Genomic DNA, 22,736 nt, shown 5'->3' with positions numbered 1-22,736 from the left:
AAAAAAGGCAAGTTTCTAAATATCTCAAAATACCTCAAATTTCAATGTTCAAAATTAATAAAACTGCTGAAATCATACAGAATCAGTTGTGATAGTGTTTCACAATTAATAATAATAATAATTGTAATATTGTAATACATTATTTTATCTTTATGCATTATTGTATACATAATTGTAATACATCTGCACTGTAACAGAGCAAATAATGTATCTTATTTTAGTTTACAGTAGTACAGTTTCATTATGTATTAATTTCTTTACTGAAGAGTGTACCCTCAAGCTTTACGCTTCTGTGTTTAGCTGACAGCAAGTTTTCTTAGCTTTTCATTACAAATCTGGTGAAATTCTGTAATCATCTGTTCACAAAAATGTAAAATAAAATTATGCTAATGTGAAAATGAACCTGGCACAAGTAGCATTCCCAAATGGATGTTAAGCACATTGAGTTTGTAGCATTTACTGAGTCGCTTTAAGATGCTGAAAACACCCGATCATGAGCTGCTCATGTGTAAATGAACACCGTGATACTCTTTGTTCTGAAACGCAATATATATACACGCAATGTATACTTTGAGTAAAAAGTATCTGAGATTTGATAAGTGTACTGAGCCATAATGTGATTTCGATTTTAGTTCTTTTGACTGATCCGTTACCCAGAAAATGCCACAACATTAGACATTTGCTTTTTGTACATTACATATTTCGCTATACCAAAGAAACTAACTCCTATCTCTTTACATTTATTTGCACAGCCTTCAATATTAATCACGGTGACTTTTAACATCTGACAGGATCAATGCGTGCACACACCTCGCCAAATGACATTTTTCTCTTACAGACGGTCTCATAAACAAATGAATTAGATTTCAAACAGCAATAGAAAATAGATTTTTTAATTCTCTCTGCTTTATGTCCTCCCGTCCTCCGTTTATCCTTCTTTTCCCTCCTCTGGTTTCTTTCTCTCTCTCCCTCTTTGTCCCAGCCAGTGGATGTGTTTTGCATCTGTCAGCAGAATTGGGCAGCAGGTGGACAGAGAGGATGCTGGGATATGTGAAGGTGACTAGAGCGAGTTGTCATCCATCACTGAGGTTTCCTTTAAGCTCATCCATAATAGAGCCCCTCAATCACACGGGAGACATGTCCGAGTGTGTGTGTGGGACACTGCGGTCAAGGTTACCCTTTTCTTTCGGTTATTTACTCTTCCACCGCCCAGCGGAGTTGACCACTTTATAGGATGTGAAGTGTGTGTGTTATATTGGTGATCATAAGCGATGTGTTGTATATTGGCTCGTCCAGTCCATGAGGACACTGACAGGAGCGGTTATCATGAAACAGTGGATCCAACCTGTGCATTTCTGTGTGGTAAATCTGATGCTGTAAACATTACGGCTACTTTTATCAACACAGACCGGCTTGACAGCTCCAAAAGCACGGCTATAAATTCATGGTGTGTCTGTGTACTCGTGTGTTTTTGTAGGAAGCTTACAAAAGGATATGACGCATCTAAAGGTGCTTTCAGCTGCACATAACTGCTGGGTTTGTATAACGCTGCTGTTTCAGATTAACCAACTCATTCATACTGTCAGGTTTTCAAACCGATTTTATTTTGGTTTGTCTAGTTTCGGTTGCACCATCTGCCATAGTGATTGTAGGTGATGTGCAGGCCCGTACAAAAGCTCTGCAAATTTCCACAGAATTGGAACGGCCATCATTCACTTTTTGTACATATACCCCTCCTTTGTTAGTGTTTTTTATTGAAACACACACACACACACACACATATATATAATTTGATATTATTTATTAACAATGTAATCTTATTTATCTGTATTTAAATTTATTTTAATATGCAATTTATTAAAATGTTGTATAATGTTAATACTATATATAAAATAATATATTAGAATTTATATTAATAAAACTTTTAAATATTTAATGTAGTTTTTTTATTAAATATTTTGATAAATATTATAGTATTAATAATAAATGCATAAGTTCCTAAATAAATGTAATGATCATAATTCAATATCATCGATCAAAATGAATATTTCATATTATTATTATTAACATTGTTAAACCGTTATATAATTGTTTATAATTTAATGTTATATATATCAAGATTTAAGAATTATATTATTTCATATTATTTAGTATTGTAATATAAATTATCAAAATATAATGTTTTATAATATTAATATTAAAATAATGTATTATGGTTATATGAATAATTTAATATTTAATTATATTTAATAATAATAATTTTAAAGGGTACATAACATACACAGTTTCACCTAATCTCATGTTAATCACGAGTACCTATAGAGTAGTATTGCATCCTTAATATCTCCAAAAAGTCTTTAGTTTTATCATATTTATAAAATAAAAATACCAAAAATAATTTTGTACCAACTTGTACCAACCTAGAAGTAAGATTTTCGGCATTCATCCAAATTATTTTTTTCAACTTTGGCCATGTTTAGCATGAGAATCCATCTCTTTAACACTGTGAACAACTCTGAATACATGAAACATCATAGTAGCCCCCCTTTAATAACTTAACATTAATTTAATATAGTTGCTAGAAATTATTATATTTTTTATTTTTAATATGTTTAATAATTATATTAAAAAAATTTATACTTAATGTTAATATGAATTTTCAGCTACATTTAACAAATTTTTACCATATTTAAACCAATTTCCTATATTTCTGAAGATTTTTTTACTGCAAAATCGAAAGGAGGATTCTGACCTGGTGTTGTTACATTTTAATGTTTTAACATTTAAAATTTTTAAAGCATTCAGAACTGAGCAGTGAAAATAATACCGGTCCACAAATAGAGCCTTGAGGTACTTCAGAATTTAGAATGTGAAAGGATGCCATTTTTCTTTGCACATTTTCAGTTTTTAGCTTTTATAATGCCTCTCATTACTCTATGAAAATACTCCAGTGTTGGATTGCAGATTGAATCCGTAGCTCAGAGGGATTGCTGGTGTTGAAGACTGAGCCGTGGCCAACAAATAAGTTGCAAGCAGAAATGTCATCCCTGTCCAGGTTTTTAGGAGTGCAGTGTAGAGCCAGAAAACTGCCATCAGCCACCGATCTGTTCTGCTGTCACACGAGCCAGAGAGAATCCAGGGAGTCAGGAGTAATGCATTGAGATGTCAGTGGTCTTTCCACACTCGTCATATTGATGGCAGCCAGTGTCACAGGACTTATTTCAGGCATGACGCTTGGCCTTTACAGTGATTTTCTTGAAGCAAACTAGTGTAAATCAGGGATGCGCCATAAGAGATATTTTTCCTGATACAATTGCAGATTATTTTTGTTATGGCTGAGAGCTGAAATGATGGTCAGTTTTATACACTATTATTCAAAAGTTTGGAGATATTCTTTATGAAAGAAATGCAGCAATATATAGCAAGGATTCATTGAACTGTTTAAAAATGACAGTAAAGTCATTTATAATGATAGAAGAGCTTTCTGTTTCAAATAAATGCTGTTCTTTTAGCTTTCTATAAATCAAAATATACTGCAAAAAAATGGTTTGCTCAAAAATATGAACCGGCGCAACATTTTCAACCTTTTTTAACACTGATAATAATAAGAAATGTTTCTTGAGCAGCAAATCAGCATATTTGAATGATTTCTGAAGGATCGCATGACGCTAAAGTCTAGAGTAATGATGCTGAAAATCCAGCTTTGCATTACATTTTAAAATATTTTCAAATAGAAATGTTATTTTAAATTATATGTAATTTTGCTGTATTTTGGATCCATTTTATGTGCTAATAACTAGGGGTGTAACGATACGCGTATTCGTATTGAACCGTTCGGTACGACGCTTTCGGTTCGGTACGCGGTACGCATTATGTATACCGAACGGTTCGTTGGAGTAATTAATTATATTTGGAAAAAAAAAAAAAAAGAGAGAGATAGAAATATAATGATATGCGTTCAACAAGGTAGCCCAATAACCCAAACAACGTAACAGGCAACGCCCCTGACACTCCCGAAGAAGAAAAAAACACCATCTTATATGTTTATGTTAGGCTACTCAGCAGGCGCTCGCTCACTCAGTACGCGCTGAAGGCTCGTTGCAAAATAGCCAATGCGTTTAACAGACTAGAAACATATCGCATATCGCTCCTAAAAACGCGTGGAAAACGCTAAGCACGTCTTTCTCCTCCTTTCCAAAGCGCTTGGGCAGAAGCGCTCATGAGGCGTCTGTCTTTGCTAAGCAACAATGACGTGCTCTCTCCATGAGACGCGGAAATTTCAGCGAAGGATAAATGGATTTGCAGCTCTAAAAATCGCTTGCAGTAGCTCTGCTACTAAATTTATTTCAAAATTGCAATCCATATACAACTACGATCAGCTGTTCCTTCATCTTGGCTGAGCTCTCAACCTTGTTACGGGAAAGGATGAAGCTGATTGGTTGGTTCTTGTCACATGACCCGCGGTGCGCTTGCGGCATTCTGAAAAGTTGAGATGTTTTTACATTTTGCTGTATCTAAAACGTATCGAACCGAACCGAACCGAACCGTGACATCAGTGTATCGTATCGAACCGAACCGTGAATTTTGTGAACCGTTACACCCCTACTAATAACCGATTCCAATATAGTTGTGTGACCTTAGTTTTATATTGGTAATTAAAGCTTTAAATATGGTTCATAGTCTTGGAAAGAGTTGTTAGAATTGGTTAGAAATCATAAACAAGTAATGAGCATTTATATAAATATGTTTATGAGTTCATGATGTTATGGAGTTGCATTTTAGTTTAAAGAACACTTAATGCAAAACCCTGACCCGAAGTATTTAATGTTGCAACACAATTCCTCCGACATTGTTTGTGTAACCACCTAGCAATTTTTCAGAACAACTTAGCAACCAGAATGCACTGACATTAGCATTGTTTTGGTGACTTTAGCACAGATGCGTTGTGGAACCACTATTTTCTTCAGAAAAAAAAATCTAGCTCTTTTTCCACTTCTTATTTTATAAATGACCTAAGACTGCATAAAAAGCATCCTAGCATTACTCTAACATTATATAGGCATTTTGCTAAGGTTTCCCAAGATGTTTTGCTAATGTGTTCATAATGAAAATGGCCTTATGCCTCTCTATCATCTTCATCTGTGTCTCAGAGATTTTGCATTAAGATAAAAAGTTAAAAGGTGGCTTTATTAAGAGGAGGAAATGGGTTGATAGTGGCTCTTTATGGACTTCCTTTTTCTTTCTACTTTCATGTCTGTCTGTTTGCAAATAAGTATTTTTGTGTGATTTATATGAACTTTGACATTCTACACGTTTTAGGTCTTAAAGTTTCAGTTAATTGGCAAAATAATTTTCCATGGGTCAGACAGAAAAATAAATATTGTTGATTAATTGCCAAAATAATGACTGTTTTCATACAGGTTTCCTCATTTTCCATTGGTCAGACAAAAAAGAAAAAAAGATTTCGAATAAACACATTCAGGAACAATGCAACCCAACTATAGTCTTGAATATGACTTATTTACCACCACAAATTATCCAGAAGGCACTGCTGCTGATCAGTTTGTTGCCAACTGCAGGTGTTCTCTTCTCTGTCTTTATGCATTTCACGTTTGTCAGTTTGACACCATTTCTTGGCATGTATGTGTCTCCCTGCAGGCGAGTTCTCCCGTGTTTGTGCCGGAAACCTCCCATGAGCTGCTCCACAGGATGACGGGTAAAGGTTTGTCCGCCCAGTACCGCTTCACCCGGCAGCCCTGTATCTATGGCAACAGCATGGTATCCCTGCAGCTGACGCTAAGCAACAGTAGTGACCAAGCCCTGGAGAACATCCACATCTCTGAGAAGAGTTCAACTGGACTAAACATCCACCGCTTTAATGCTATCGGTGAGCTTTACACGTGAATAAATGGAGATGAACAGGACTAGCTGTGAATGTGTGATGCACAGGGGTCATAACATGGAGAACCGGATTGCTGTGCTCTTTCTTGATTTTGAATGAAGAGTTTGAAGTACAAATCATTCTGAAATTGGCACAAACATGAGAACAGTACAACATGAACAGTCACGCTTATCAATATCAACACCTATTCGGCAACTGCTGCTTATTTACTTTCATATTTATTTATTTTAATCATAGATGCTCTTTTTGTGTTGGGTATTCTTATTTTTTTGTGCATTAGGCATTCCTATTATTATTTATTTATTTTTATTAAATATATATTTTTTACATTAGGTGTTTATTTTACTTAGGGTATTTATTTATGTGTTTATTTGTTTATTCATCATTTTTTTTTCTAATATATTAGTTTTTTTACATTGAGTATTTAATTTTTCCTGAGTGTTAATTTTAATTACTTAAGGTTTTTTTTTTTTTTTACAATTTGTGTATTTATTTGAGTAATTGTTTATTTAACAATTCATGGATTATTAAAAAACAGTTTTTATTTACATTTTATTTATTTTAAATTATAGATGTTTTTTTACATAATACTTAGTACAGTTTTTTTTTTACAATTAGTTTTTTATTTTTTATTTGAATTCTGTTTTACAGGCATTATTACTATTATTATTATTATTATTACTATTATTATTATTATTATTTTTATTATTATTATTATTTTGTGCTTTGATACTATTTTTATTTATTTATTTAATACAATTTTTGCTTTAGGTATTTATTTATTTTTACATTGGTTTATATTTTGTCTTTATTTTTTCTCTCTATCTTCCAGTCAGGGATTTTGTGGTCCTATTTTCAATCTTTAGTTGAGTCTTTCTTGTCTTATCTTAATCATAGACCTTTACATTTTGTAGAATTCAAGAAGGCAACCCATGTATTTTTAACGTGTTTATTAACTGTTAACAATTAAAATAGACATTGATAAATATTAGTTATTAATCAGACTGTCCAGCACACACACACCTTCAGCCTGTATTAATGCAGCTGATATGATTTCAGACAGTGTATCGATTAGCAGAGGTCCTCTCATCAGACACGGCTCACAGTGGTGCACAACACAAACACACACTTACATTCCCTGTGTTTCTCTCGTTCTCTGTCTCAAAGCAGTTTGAGTCATTCACTGGACAGGTTTGGGGTTTATAACATTAATTTGAACCATGCTTGTGTTGTTAAAGCATCACAAAGATGAATTTCATGGCTGGGAGGAATCAAGAACACATCAAGCTTCTTTACACAATGCTGCACTTTCACAGTTCAACTTTGCACCAACTATTTCACTCCCCTCTTTTTCCTTCCATTCTTCCTTCTGTCCTTTCTCCCTTTTTTCCTTTATTCCTTCTTCCTTTGTTCCTTTCTTCTGTTTTTTCTTGCTTAGTTACTTCCTTCATTCTGTTATTTCCTCCTTCCATCATTGTGGTTTTCTTTAACTTCTTCTGACCTTCTTAACATTCTTCATTTTGGCCTTTCTTTCTATTCTTTTTTGCTTTGTTCCTTTTTCCCCCCTTCCTTCTCTTTTGTCTTTTCTTCCTTCCCTCCTGAATTTCATTATTTCTTCCTTCCAGTCTCCTAGCTTTCTTTACTGCATTCCTTCTTTGTTTACTTCCCTTAGTTCATCCTTCAATCTTCCTATCTATCCTCGCTTTCTTCTTTTTCTTTCCTTCATTCATCTATTTTCTTTCTTCCGTTTTTCTGACCTTGCATCCCCATATTTTATATTCCATATGTTTTTTCCCCTCAGTTCATTCCTTCTCTTTTCTTCATTCCTTCTGCTCATTCTTCCTCACTTTTTAATATTGCTTTCTTTCTTTCTTTCTTTGTGTTTTGCCCTTCCTTTCTTTGTTTTTTCCTTCATTCCATCCTTCCTTTCTCCCATCCTTCTCTTTACTTCCTTTTGTGCATCCTTTTTTTCTATCCACCCTTGCTTCTTTTTTCCCCTCCTTTAGTTCATCTTTCTTCCTTTCTATCCATCCTTGCTTTTTTATTTTCTTCATTCTTTTTCTTACTTCCATCCTTCCAACCTTGCTTTCCCCTCATTTACTTCTTTCCATTTTTAAGTTTTTCCTTTACTTCCTTCCGCTTATCCTCCATCCCTTTTTTCCATCTTCCCTCTTTTGTTTCTTAGTTTTTTTTGCCCTTCTTTCCTTTTTTCATTCCATCCATCCATCCATCCTCCTTTACTTACTTTAGTGTATCTTTTGTACTTCCAATCCATTCTTCTCTCTTTTCTTCCTTGCTTTGATTTTTATATATATATATATTTTTTTTTTTTCTCTCTCTCTCTCTGCAGAATTAGATTGATCTTATGGTTTTGATTGTTCAGACAGTGTGCTGACAGATCTTTCTCTCTGTCTTCAGAGCGTTTGGAGCCGCAGGCGTCAGTAACCGTGTCCATGGGTGTTGACTTCAATGACTCCACACAAGCTGCAAACTTCCAGCTGTGGTAACAGTTCACTACATATCATATACAACCAACATTAAGAGGAGCCACAATCTTTAAATCTAGCAATTTCCATCCTTACCTCGAGTCATTACGCTTCAGTAGCGCTTAAACCCTTATATCAGGCCACTTTGACACATCTGAGCACGAGGCACGATTGTGTTTACTTTCCTCTAAAAACTACGTTCAGCAAAAACATTAATACACACTCCCAATCTGTCCACGTTATGATGGCGCTAGCATGTCATTATACAGATTAAATTAGTATTGTTCATTATCCCTTACACAGGGTCGAAATAAGACAAAATTAATTGTTCCCCCTTTCAATACGTTTTAAAAAATAAATTATTACCGGATCTTGTGAATGGTAATAATATGCATTACATTTTTTAAATAATCTAATTTAAAGTGATAACACTTCTCCACAAAGCTTGTAATTGTTTTTTCTCTTTTCGATTATGCCGGAGGCTTTTGTGATCGATACAGAGAAATAGCCAGGCGTGAATAACATCACCATAAACAGCCGAGCTGAAGAGAGGGAGGGAGTGAGCGGGCCACCGGTAGATTATGTGTGCTAATGGAGCCAATGTGAGTTCAATGACATGGAGACGAGTGGGCGCAGGTCAGGCCTGCACGCGTGTCTGTGGCCCTGGACCAAAGCCGAGCTCAAGGAGTCAGTTTAAGGAGGGATTTGGCCGCTCTCTATCACAGCTACGTCATGAGATTATGCCGTAATACCTGGATTTACTCTGCACATTGATCCTTAGCATGCTTATTTGGTCTCCGAATCTTTTTCAAGCCCGTTTCCCCTCATCACCTGATCTCCGTGGTGCCCCTGTTCTCCCGCTCCTGGATGCTCTCCTTATTGGCTCAGCCTGCCGCTTTTCATGATGTCAACTTAATGTCCGATTTCAGTCTTTTTTTTGTAAGAGTACCTGACAGTCATCTTTCCCATGGCAGGCCACGAACATTGATGATGTTAATCAATACGAAAATAGAAATGACTTGCATCCTTCTGTCTCCCATTTCTTTCTTTGTCTTTCTTTCTTTCTTTCTTTTTTCTTTCTTTCTTTCTTTCTTTGTCTTTCTATGTCTTTCTGTCTTTCTTTCTTCCTTTCCTTCTTTCTTTCTTTCTTTCTTTCTTTCTTCCATTCTTTCATTCTTTCCTTCTTTCTTTCTTTCTTTCTTTCTTTCTTTCTTTCTCTGTGCGGATCAGTGATGATTGATCCAGTAGGTTGGTAATAACAGTTCTGTTTCTCAGCTAATTGGCTACTTACAAAGTAAATTGGCAAAGCTGACAATCAATAACTTTATTCTTTTACTCTTTTGGGATGAGAGGAGGGTCCGAAAACCAAATAGATTGTGTTTCAGTCACTCTCGTGGATGTAAAATGTTTTGACTTGTTCAAAAACTGTGAAATACTGTTACAACTTCCCTGAAAATTTTTTTTTGTATCATATAATTTTTTTTTAGTTCATGTGACAACAGAATTTATCATGTTTACTTACTTTTTACAAATTCCTGGTCTTTTTTTCCTTACTCAGAAATGTAAAAATATATAACATTACTGAGCTGAAGAAGACATTCCTTAAGTAGACATAAAATGTCCATAAAATAAAAGTTTACATACTATAATACTTTGTATTGTATTAAATACCATATATGTACTGCTGTTCAAAAATTTGTGGTTAGATTTTTAAATGTTTAGAAGTCTCTTACAATTATTTTATAAAAAATTATATTTGATTACAAATTGTGAAATATTTTTGCGGTTTAAAATAAATTTTTTCTAGTTTAATATATTTTAAAATTTGTTATTTTTGTTATACAAAGCTGAATTTTCAGCATCATTACTCCAGTCTTCAGTGTCACATGATCCTTCAGAAATCATTCTGATATACTGATGATTGCCACTCGAGAAACCTGTTTTATTATTGTTGGTGATGAAAATGGTTGTGCTGCTTCGTATTTTTGTGTGAAAACATGGTAATTAAGAACCCTTTGATAAAAGAAAGTTCAAAAGTAAATGAAATTTACTTCAGCCGTGTTGATGTGTTTTCGGTCACTTTTGATCATTTGAATGCATCCTTACTTAATAAAAGTATACTTTTTTTCCCTAAACTCTCTTACCAAGCGCACAAACTTTTGACGAGTAGCGATTATTTAGAAGGGAAACACAAAGATGGACAGGTGTGTGGTGACCTTCTGGTGCTGTTCTCTTTTCTTTCAGTACTAAAGAAGATGAATTCAGTGTGTCCATCCAGCCTGCGGTAGGAGAGCTGCTGCTGCCCATCACCGTGAGTGAAGCAGACTTCAGCAAAGAGCAGGGTAATACAAACACCTCTTAGCACTTCCACAACACAACACTGAGGCTGTAAACACCAAGAAATAACACTTCTTCAGAAACATCTACAGCACACACCACTCTCAAAAAATAAGGATTGTAATAAAAGCCATTTGAAGATAGATTAATCTAGATTCAAATAGAAGAATGATACCTTTTTTTTATGAATGTAGCAGTGTACTGAAAAGTGTCCAAGTTGTGAAATGTTGCAAAAGAAATGTTAAACTGATTTACTGATTCACTGAAATGTATTGAACTTACAAACTCAGAAGATGGTCATAGACTGTATTAAAACATTTAGTTCTTTACATTATCATGCAAGTTGTGAAGTAAGGATGGTTAAGAAACTAGTTCAATGACAGTCTTTAGAAAACTTGATGAGGAAAAGAAAAAAAAAAGTATTTTTGAAATTGTGATGATAATTTTCTGCTATTGCAAATGTATCATTAAAATTCAATGTATTGCCCAGACTAACCAGTGCGTCCTTGAAAAACTGCTTATGATCAGTTCAGATGTTCACCACTTGTATGACTATGTTTGTGATGTTTAGTTGATGAACAAGCTGAATGCTGGTGACAGGCGTGAACGTTTGAAAAAAAAACTCTTTACATTTAAATCTGGTCACTGCTCTTTGAACTGTCCCTCTGAATATAACCGCTGATGCAGAAAGCTCAGACAGGCAAATCTGACACACAGTATACTTCACATGTTCAACCAACACAAGTTGTCCAAGGAGAACTAGAACTGACGTGTCTGACCTGTTCTCCGCAGGACCCCGGAGGTCCTAGAGGTTTAAGCATTATTTTGCGAGAAACTGATTGATATGAACACCTTTTAAAAAAAAAAACATCTGCTCTCTTAGCTTTTAACATTGTCCAGAGCATATTTATAATTTTTTAAATCTTAAAATACGTTTTACTGTTCACTTTCAATGGCAGTCTGAAAGTGTAAATTCCTTCATATTTCTCTTGAACAAGTAATTAATTTGCTGCTGTTAAAGTATGTTGTAGATACTGTAGTATAAATAAGGGTTATTATAGTTTACGGGAAAAAAGCTCAACATTTTTGATGCAAGAAAATAAATGAATGTTGAAATAATTTACCGTAATGTACTAAATAAATTGTAACTAGATAAACTGCAATAACAATTTTAACTGGAATAAAATGTTATAAAAAAAATTATTAGACGATTAAAAAATTATAAAAATGACAAAAGTATACAACAAAATTACAACTTTTAAAATTAAAGTAAAAATGGAAAATATCAAAATAAAAAGTAGTTACAAAAGGGTGTTACCTTTTCAAAAGGCACAACTTTGTACTTAAAGAGTCCATATTGGTACCTTAAAGATACATATAAGTACCATCTTGGTTATGTATGGTAACCCTCGTTCCCTGAAGGAGGGAATGGAGATTTCACAAAATTGGGATACCGACAAAATTGGGATATCATTATTTCATCGGTCGTCAAGAGTGACCGACTGAAAAGAAACTAAAATGTACAAATTAGTACCTATAAGGTACAAAAGTGTACCTTTTTGAAAAGGTACCACCCCAGTGACATCTTTTGTACCTTTTTTTTTTTTCCTGAGAGTGTATTTTGAATGAAATCCCATGTGGACTATCTGTTTGTTTGACCAATGACAGTCATTTATTAAAATATAACAAATATTTCATATAAAAAAAGCCATGCTTTCCTCTTGTTATTGGAGTATGCCGTTTTTGAGTGAGAATTCTTAAATACATTTTTAATACATTTAATCTTTTTTGGTGTGTGTTTTTATTAGGGTGTTTCAGATTTTGATATATGCAGCCGATGTTTTATCAATTTGGAGTAGGGCTGTCAATTTTTCTGACCAGTGACAGACTGGGTATGGAAACCTGTTTGAAAACAGTCATTTGTTCATTTTCATGTCAACGTTAGTAATGCAGAAATACACACTTCACCTTTAAACTTTTTTTGGTCAAATTCGTTCCCTCTTCCTTTAAGCAACAAACCGTTTCAGCTGATAAAAGCAAACACAAGCACGAGAAAACCAAATAAATGGAAACCAAGAAGTGAAAAGCTTGGTTTAGCGTTCATCTCACTTGTTCGGATACCTTTTGGGAATACACACACACACACACACACTCAAACTGGCCCGTTCGAATACCTTTCTCCACTTTACGGCCCAACATTAGGCCAACATAATGAAGCAGACGCTCTTCGAAAGAAACGGCGGGTTTGATTTTTCATTTACGCTCAATGGATTCCTGCCTTGTCTTTTTAGAGAGCCGCCTATACTTTCACTCGGGACGACACGCGTACGCGCACATTTTAATGAGTGAAGAGAGTGCTTCCCGCCTCACTATTTACAGACGAGGAACAGGAAGTAAGGCTCTTTTTATAGCCAATCATTTATTCTTAATTGGTTGCTGTGGCAAAGGCTTTTAGCATAAGCCACGCTATATTCATTTACTCCACTTTTTCTCTACAATAGAGCCTAATGGACAGATTTAAGACTTTAAATGAGCACTCTCAAAACCTTGCCCCCTAAACGAGAGAGCGTGTGCATGTGTGTGTGTGTGTTTGCACGTATCACTGTGCACTCTCTCATTCGCACCGTTTGAAAGCCAAGCTGAAGTGGGTCGCAGTTGTGCCTTTCAGAAAGAAAAGCACCCAGTCTGTGCAACACAACATTTTCATTTAGTCCAGTTTGGACGCATTAAGCCATATTGTCTGCGCGTGTTTCTCTGAAGAAGCTTGTTAAGGAGCAGCGGCGTGCTGCTTTTATGTGCTTGTTACCGTTCGACGAGGCTTATTCACGTCTCCAGCTAATGTCCTCCACGGCCGTAGCGTTTCTCCGGTAGTTTTAGTCTTAATCAAGTCTAGTGGTCCAACACAGCTCACAAATAACACATGCTCTTACCGAAGGCCGAGATTGTTTTGACCCCCAGTATCTTTCGTTCTGTGCGCGTCAGATGTTACATATGAAAGAATGCACACGTATACATGCTAGGTTTGTCTTGCTACGAATCAGAGGTACACTTTCATTTTTAAGCCGTTTATGCAGAACAGTGTTTCCTTTAGTTTAAGTACATCTATTCAAGTTTTAAGGTTTTAAGGTAAAAGAGATAATTCATTCAGAAATGAAAATTCAGTCATCCAGTGGAGCACATATGATACTTTGAAAAATAATTTGAAAAGACATACAGAAATTTTGGTCCCTCCTTAGTACCTCTTTGGGACTCAGTAGAAATTAATATATTTATTCCATAAGGATGCATTACATTGATCAAAAGTGACATTAAAGACATTTATAATTTTAAAAAATATTTATATTTTAGATGCTGTTCTTTTGAACTTTCTTTTCATTAAATAATTCTGAATTAAAAAACATTAAGCAGCTTTTTAAAAACATTGCTAATAATAAATGTTTCTAGAGCAGCAAACCAGCATGTTAGAATGATTTCTGAAGAATCATGTGACTGGAGTAAATACTGAAAATAATGTGCACTGTAAGTAATAGAATGTTTTTGCTGCGCAGAAGACTTTTGGAAACTTTAAAAATCTACACTTTTGAACATTTTTCATCTTTCAAGTTCATAAAAAAGCACCTGCTGCTATATACAACAGAAACCGTATAAGCTCAAAACTTACCAATGGCTCTCCTAAGTTTGCATCCAACTTGAGCTCCCCCAACAATTTACATAAAATAATAATGAGACAAACACAAATTGTGCAAATTGCTGATTTTTGAACCGTTTCCTGAATAGCTCTGGAGAGGCTAGGTTATTACGAGTGTAAAGCTAATGTTTATCTCTGTGTTCAGGTAAACTGTTGGGCATGAACGAGTCATCGGCAACAATTACCATGACGCCAGAGAACGTCTCCAGCCAATCAGTGAACAGAAAGGTGGTGTCTGTCGCCAACCTAGGTGTGATCCCGTCCAGTCAGGAGAACATACACAGGTAAAAGAAAATGACCTGTTTCTTAGAAATAATTTGGACATTTACATTTTAAGTTTTTGTATTTTGTTTTCCACCTAATTTGAAACCTTTTTCTCATAGGTTTTTATCCTCTTTAGTAAATTTTGGGGTCGGTGTGTCTTTGCAAGGTGCCAAAATCTAACAAAACCTACTTTTTGGAATGTCATCAAAATGACAAATTGTTCTTAAGTAATTAAAAAAAACATAATTCTTATTCATAAAATGCAATTTGCATAGAGTATAATTTAGCATTTGGGATGCATGCATTTGTATGAATCCTTCGAACGTTTATAAAGATATATTATGTGGAGAAATTACAATAGGACAACTTCTGACTTTTTTAAAGGACTATAGCAGCCAACACTTTCATACGCGCGCACACACACACACACACACACACACACCTTTCAGTCTCATATATGCACACAAACACGGTGACGTTTGGTCTGGACTTTGGGGCAGTCTGATGCAGGCTAATTTAATTATAAAATATGAGCGAATATGAAAGCACCTTGAGAAGCATTAAAATCTTCCTCACAAGGACACACGGCGCACACGGGCTGAGTGGAAATCAATGCCCGCAGGTCTGTGGAAAAGGCCTATATTTCATTTAGAATACGCAATCGGGCAAATGAGAGCATGTCATCAATCACGCGGCTGTTTCTTAACAGACGTCCCGAAAAAACTCTCCTTTATCCTTCCTCTACAAACCCTGAGGCACTTGTATACGCATAAACAAATGACTGAGATGTCCTATGTGAGTTGTTGTGGTAAATAACAATTTTTGTAAGGCCGTTTAGATGTTAACTGCCTCTTGTAGTCTTGATCAGGAAATAACACATCAATATAATTAGGTACACATTTCATTTGAGTGGCTTCTCAGTGTTGGACTGTAAAACACAGATCCCACAGTGCAAACTGGTGTCCTTTGTACTCAGAAATCTCTTTTTAGGGCTGTATTTCCCTTCATTACTCCATTCATGTGAAACTCTGACAACGATTCAATATGTATAGTTTCTATTTCCAAGTTGGAGAAATTTTAGTAGTAGTATTTTGTTGTAGAGGCCTTCTCCTAGCCATTATTAGCTATTTATGCACAAAGTCATGCACTTTCAGTATTTAAGACTATCTGCTGGTCCGGTAGAGCTGATTGGCCCGGGTCTTTAGTGGATCTGGGTGTTTGTGGGGTCTTCTGTTTGGCAGCAGGGGGCAGCACTGCTTCTGTCTGAGAATGCCAGGAATCCAGGGGAGCCGCTCCTAAATGAGCTTGAAAAACAGAGCCTCTGTTCTTGTCCTTCTCTAGATCACAGAAGGAAAGCATTCTGTCCTCTCTGTTACTAAACAGAGACCGAATGAATCACAGCTATTCTCACTGTTGTTGTTTTTTAGCAAGCCAAACCACAGCAGTCATAAATAGTTATAGTAGTGGACATTCCACATATAAGAAGCTTTTTGAGTGTGTGTGTGTGTGTGTGTTGTGTTAGTTGGTGAGTTGACTGAACAACTAGTCATCTAATCTGGCTTTTTATTGCACAGAAGCATTATAGTGCTAAAAAAAAACAGTGATGTAAGGATTATGAGAATGGGAATATTGCTGCTTTAAAAGGACTGCTGGTCCTATATATATATATATATATATATATATATATATATATATATATATATATATATATATATATATATATATATATATATATATATATATATATATATATATTCACAAATATATTTTATAATCTTACATGTAAAAATCTAAACATGATAGTAGTAGAAAATTATTGGTGGCTGATTAATAACATATAAGAGGAATGTAACTGTGTGACTGTAACTTGCTTTTAATTTTTTTTTTTAATTCTATATAAAGCAGGACAACATCAACATCTGTCCTCCTTTTAAAAATCCTCAAGGGTTGTTTATGTTCTTCACTGAGTCATCACTTTAACTTCTGAGGTGTCTTGTGATATCCGTCTCTAGTTCTCCGCTCTCCTACACTGTTTCATGCATGCTTTTTTAGTTTAGGTGCACTTTTCTCCTCTGTCTGTTAGTTAGTTCCCAGCTGTGTGAGTGGAATTTGTTTCAGGGAAGAGGAGAGAAGCTTGTCCTTCATTTTGGAGAGGGACAGCTGGTCATCTGGTCACTCACATTAACCTCTATTAGTACAGAGGACTCTTAAAACAGACACACATGCTCACACACAAACATGCTTGGCACAGACATTTGGCAATTGATGACTAAAGCCCTCTCTGTAGATTTGAGGACACAGAGGAACAAGATAGCAGAATAAGGCTTTACCATATGGTGCATCCAGTGCGAAACATTTGCTTTCATGACTAACTTCTGAATGCTGGCTTCTGCAGATACGTGAAGAGGACATTTAGTGATAGTGGTTAACCAGTATGGGTCAGTGATGATCAGTACCAATCTTATAGGACTAAGTTGCTTCTAAATCTGAAGGAAATATGTCACCCCAAAATAGAAATGAAGTATTCTGCATAAAGAATATGAAGTCCATTTTAGGACCATTAGATATATATATATATATATATATATATATATATATATATATATATATATATATATATATATATATATATATATATATATATATATATATATATATATATATATATATATATATATAAAATATTGCTATTTTTATTAATGTATATGTTAGAAATGTTTTATATTTAAAAGTAATATTTTCTTATACTTATTCAGTGCCAATTTATTATATAATTGTGTGTGTGTGTGTGTGTTAGTATACATTTTCATTTCTGCGTGTACCAAAACAATGTCTCTGTCATTTTTTTTTTTTTTTATTAAAGTAATACAGTAGGTACTACCATGGTCCATACATACGGAAATGTCACTTTTTCAAAAATTGTTTAATATTTAAATGTTTTATAAATGTACATTTAAATTTATTTTGTGTTTATGTTGTTTATTTTGTGATTTACATTAACACGTTTGTGAATCTACTAATCGAGCCTGTTATTAATCAAATATCCTCCAGTAAACTGGTCTGAGAACTGTTTCTTAGGTCTGTCTGTGGACTGAATGATAACTGTTGCGTGTGAACCGGAATCTTACTACTCCAGTCTTTAAGGTTGAATAAAGAGGCGACAGTCATTTAGTCTCTCTCTCTGTCTCTCTCTGATTAGGAGCAAGTGTGTGTGTGTGTATGTGTGGATCGATAGCGGTCCGGCTCGCCATCGCCGGGCTTCTGCTTTGCTTTTCTTCCCACAGCCTCAATTAATCCAGTTCAGAGGCCCAATGGTGACTGACCAGAATACCAATGACCCATTTAGAGCCTGAACTGCACCGTTTACAACACACACACACACTGAGTAAAGCTGCTCTGTGTGTGTGTGTGTGTGTGTGTGTGTTTGTTTTATGTGAGAATGAGCGACAGATAGAAAGAGTTAAACCGAATAACTGTCCAGTATCAGGACCTGCAGCTGTAATTATACTGTGTGTTTGTCTGTATTTGTGTATGTATGCTTAGAGACCACTGAAATCATGTGAATGTAGTGGCTTTGGGTTAAATCACACACACACACACACACACGTTGTGCCTCAGGGCCGTGTTAAGTGCGTGTGTAAATAAGACTTTTATAAACTGACTCCATTAGTAGAGCCGCAGGGACTGAGAGATCTGAGTGTCAGCAGCACACTGACAGCACAGATATAATACACTACATCTGATATATATCTGTGTGTGTGTGTGTGTGTGTGTGTGTGTATAATATCTGTCTGTCTATAGAACTATCTATATACTGTATGTCTGTTCGTATATCGGCCCGTCTGTGCTTCTGTCTGTCTGTCTGTCTGTCTATCGTTCTATCTATCTATCGTTCTATCTATCTATCGTTATATCTGTCTGTCTATCTATCTATCGTTCTATCTCGTTCTATCCATCTGTCTGTCTATCGTTCTATCTTTCGTTCTATCTATCTGTCTATCTATCTATCTATCTATCTATCTATCTATCTATCTATCTATCGTTCTTTCTATCATTCTATCTATCGTTCTATCTATCATTCTTTCTATCTATCTATATATCTATCGTTCTATCTATCTATATATCTATCTGTCTATCGTTCTATTGATCTGTTTATCGTTCTTTCTATTTAACTATCTATCGTTCTTTCTATCTATCTATCGTTCATTCTATTTATCTATCTATTGTTCTTTCTATCTATCTATCGTTCATTCTATCTATCTATCGTTCTATCGTTCTATCATTCTGTCGTTCTATCTATCGTTCTGTCTATCATCTATCCTTTTTTTACTTGTACTATCTATCTATCATTCTGTCGTTCTCTATCTATCTATCTATCTATCTATCTATCATTCTGTCGTTCTATCTATCGTTCTGTTGTTTTATCGTTCTATCATCTATCGTTCTTTCTTTTTCTATCTGTCTGTCTGTCTGTATGTCTATCATTCTGTCGTTCTATCTATTTATCGTCCTGTTGTTCTATCTATCTATCGTTCTGTCGTTCTATCATCTATCGTTCTATTTCTTCTATCTATCTATCTGTCATTTTATCTTTCTGTCATTCTATCGTTTTATCTTTCTATCTGTCATTCTATCTTTCTGTCTGTTGTTCTATCTTTCTGTGTGTAATGTAACGTGTGTGTGTGTGTGTGTGTTGTGTGTGTGTGTGTGTGTGTGTGTGTGTCAGATGTGACTCCAGTTGGTTAGCAGTGGCCCTGATGGCTCTTGTGTCTGATGCTGTCATGGCTAAATGGTGGCCATTGTGTGTGAGCGACAGAGTTTAGGAGTAAAAGAGGGGCCTCCTGGTGGGACGGGGGGTATGTGTGCTTCTCGGTGCTAAATGGGGTCCCCGTGTGTGAGGGTGTGTGCTAAACGGTTGATTGTTGTATAATAGGCTGTGTAAATGGGAGGCAGATGGCAGTGTATCAGGCACGTGGGTCCTCCTCAGTGAGAGAGGGAACGAGAGACAGACAGGAAGGAGGTACAAGGGCGCAGAGGTCGGACAGGGTCGTGTCTGTGACGTTTCCTCGGTTACTGGACACCAGGAATCCTCCCACAGCGCTATAGAACGGTTCATTAGTGCAGTTCATCTCTATTATAACTCTAGCTCTCTCTGGTTTACTTGCATCATACCGTTGTAATACATCTATTTACATTTTAGCACTGGGGTTTATTTTGCATTTTAAAATCAACGGTTCCTTTCCGAGATGTTTGGTCAAGAAGTGTTCCAATCGTATGAAAATAAACCTGCTCATCCTGTTGCACATCACCCATAGAGGTCAACTATTATCCTTAGTTCACATATCACTGAGAACTGTTCTACTTTTCATTCCTTTAGAAACGCTCATTAGACAGTTGGACAGTTTTAGTTAGATTGTTGTTTGGAGAACGTGTCATTAGCAAGCCATTTAGAGAAAAAAAAGTTTTTTTTAAAGAGGATTTGTCTGGTTGATTTAATTATTATTATTATTATTCTATCTTCTTTATTTTTTTATTATTATTTTTACTTTAAAGATTTTCATATTTGTTTGGTTTAATTAGCATTCATTTAATTTCTTTTTTTCCAGTGTTATATATTTCTTTAGTTTATTTTCATTGGTTTTCATTTTTATTTTTTCATTTTAGATTTTGTTTTGTATTTCCTTTTTGTTTGGTTTAATTTTGGTTAATTTTACCATAAAGATTATTTATTTGGTTTAATTTAATTATCATTTTATTTGTTTGTTTGTTTATAGTTTTTGATTTTGTTTTATTTTTTTATTAGTTTTAATTTATATAGTTTTGGATTTTTTCATTGATTTATTTAACCTTGTTCTTGCAATGATAATATCTGATTTGCATTAAGCACTCAACTTCTACTAAAAATATAATTGGCTTTATCTACTTGCAGAAGAGGCTTGTGTTTTATTGCTCATATAGCAACTCCATTGTGCCCTAACATCTTTTTATTTTAAATATAGCACAACATCTCTAGCTTATTGTTGAAAGTACAAGAAATGCATTGTGGGTTTTTTCTCTTTCAGGTATGCTAAATTTTCAGGTCCCAATGAAAGTTTGCATTGCTCGTGTACTACTGTAGCTTACAGTTGCAACTTGTGTTCTGCAAATAGTCTTTTTGGAAAACATGTCCCCATAATGACTACATGTAAAAAGTCTAGTCCTCTGCACTCTATTTAGTGCACACCCCCACACCTTGCTCTCTGTCTGTGAGAGGCTACCAGGTCGAGTCTGTGAGTGACAGGAGGGTGTCCCTTGGCCCCTAATGGCTTCTTAATCAGACCAAATAATAGACTGCCATGCCTGTTCACCACACACACACACACACACACACCTCCCCCTTCACTCTCCAGTGCTCACATATTGGTATGGCACATAATTATGCACTTTATTAAATATATTTATTAATGTATTTATTTACATAATTATTCACATACTTTTTTTACATGCTTATTCATTGTTATTAACAGTTGGAAACCCAGTATTTGTTTTGGATAGGATTTTCGCAAATAATTATGAATTATTGTACAGTATATGTTTATGAACCTATATTTTTTTTACAGAAAATGTAAGCCTATGCATGCATTCTGCTATATTATATTAAATGAGTTATTCCATAAGGAGTGGAATTGATCTACACAATTTAAGTCTCTCTCTCTCTCTCTCTCTCTCTCTCTCTCTTTCTGTGTGTGTTTTATTATGTATGTATTTTTTTTCAAAAATCTGTCTCATCAATGTTTGCTTTCATCAATGTCTCATCAGTTTTTTTATTTGACAATAATTAAAAAATGATAAATACTAGGATATTCTGTAAATCTTTAATATATTACCACTAACTGTGGTAATATATTCATTCATTCATTCATTCATTCTCAAATTAAGTTTATAAAAATCTCATTCAAAGTTTATTTAATGTACGTAAATTCAAAATCATTGGTTAAATTTTTTTTGTCTTTTGAAGAGCCTTTTTCAGGAGAATACACACTGATGAATTGCGCACAATAAGATTAAGGGTATTGGTTAAGTAAATTGTGTCTATTTTGAAATAATTGTGTTGTTTTAATGTCTATATTTCTTCTATCTGAAGCAAACTTTAAAACCTTACTGTATGTTTTAAACTAGCTCTTTTATACTATTTGAACGATGAAAATAGCTGACATGGAGTCAAAAAGCCAACCAAGCAATCCCTTTGTGTGTGTATTTCCAGGTTTGCAGGTAAGACGGTGAGTTCTGGATGTCTGGTCCTGGTGTCGGTGGCCCTGAAGGATCCTGACGCGGTGATCACCATCAACACTGAGAGAACCGTGATGGGCTCTATGCTCCTGCGACAGCTGAAAACAGCCCTGACCAACAGCGACCCCTAGATAGACATCAATCCCACGGTCACCTGTTCACATGTTCAGGCACGGACAAATGCTGTATTCAGATAGAGCTCACTCTGGGTTATACTGACACTTGGGAGGATGTGTATCGTTTTAAGAAGATGACGGAAAGATGGCTTCATATCTGTTCTCCTTTATCCCCAAAAATAAGTCTCCGCTTTCGTTACCGGATCATCAATGTTCTCTGCTAATCCGTGAGATTTAAATGTATTCAGAAAGGCTTTTCAAGCACAACGCTGACAGTTTTTATTTGTGGTTATGATTTTGATACACTTCCCAGATGACATGATGCTGATATGTGCTGCTTTCAATCCTATGTGAAGTGCCTTTCTTAAAATGATTGTACCTTACAGAAGTTACATTTGCTTAAAATTACAGTGATTAAAAAATATATATATATATATATATATATGTGGACTCTGAGTAGTAGTTTGATTGTCTCATTTGCATCATATTTGCTGATGTGTGTGTATGGGTGTTTGAGATGTTTGCAGTACATTTGCCCATTAAGAGAGAAATTGTAGTTTATGGCCAGTATGAGGCTTTTCTCTGTCAGGCAGCCAGCCACATGTTTATGGAGCATTATGGCTCTTGTTGTTTATCACACAGAGCTGATATGATGTGCACACAGACAGTTTTAT

At 35.1% G+C, this 22,736-nt stretch overlaps 1 protein-coding gene across 2 annotated transcripts in view; it reads left to right on the top strand.

Annotated features, from left to right (window-relative positions):
• LOC127985676 (AP-3 complex subunit beta-1) overlaps nucleotides 1-22,518 on the top strand; it is a 95,734-nt gene extending 73,216 nt beyond the window's left edge. For both annotated transcript variants that reach the window (XM_052587729.1, XM_052587728.1), the window contains exons 23-27: nucleotides 5,659-5,887; nucleotides 8,321-8,405; nucleotides 10,633-10,730; nucleotides 14,559-14,697; nucleotides 21,921-22,518. In XM_052587729.1, the coding sequence (XP_052443689.1) occupies nucleotides 5,659-5,887; nucleotides 8,321-8,405; nucleotides 10,633-10,730; nucleotides 14,559-14,697; nucleotides 21,921-22,077 (708 nt within the window). In that variant the 3' untranslated portion in view covers nucleotides 22,078-22,518. The remainder of the gene's footprint in view (nucleotides 1-5,658; nucleotides 5,888-8,320; nucleotides 8,406-10,632; nucleotides 10,731-14,558; nucleotides 14,698-21,920) is intronic.
• The last annotated feature ends 218 nt before the right edge of the window (nucleotides 22,519-22,736 follow it).

The sequence above is a fragment of the Carassius gibelio genome, chromosome B21, assembly GCF_023724105.1.
Source record: "Carassius gibelio isolate Cgi1373 ecotype wild population from Czech Republic chromosome B21, carGib1.2-hapl.c, whole genome shotgun sequence".
NCBI lineage: Eukaryota > Metazoa > Chordata > Actinopteri > Cypriniformes > Cyprinidae > Carassius > Carassius gibelio.
This window is presented reverse-complemented; position numbering and strand designations above follow the sequence as displayed.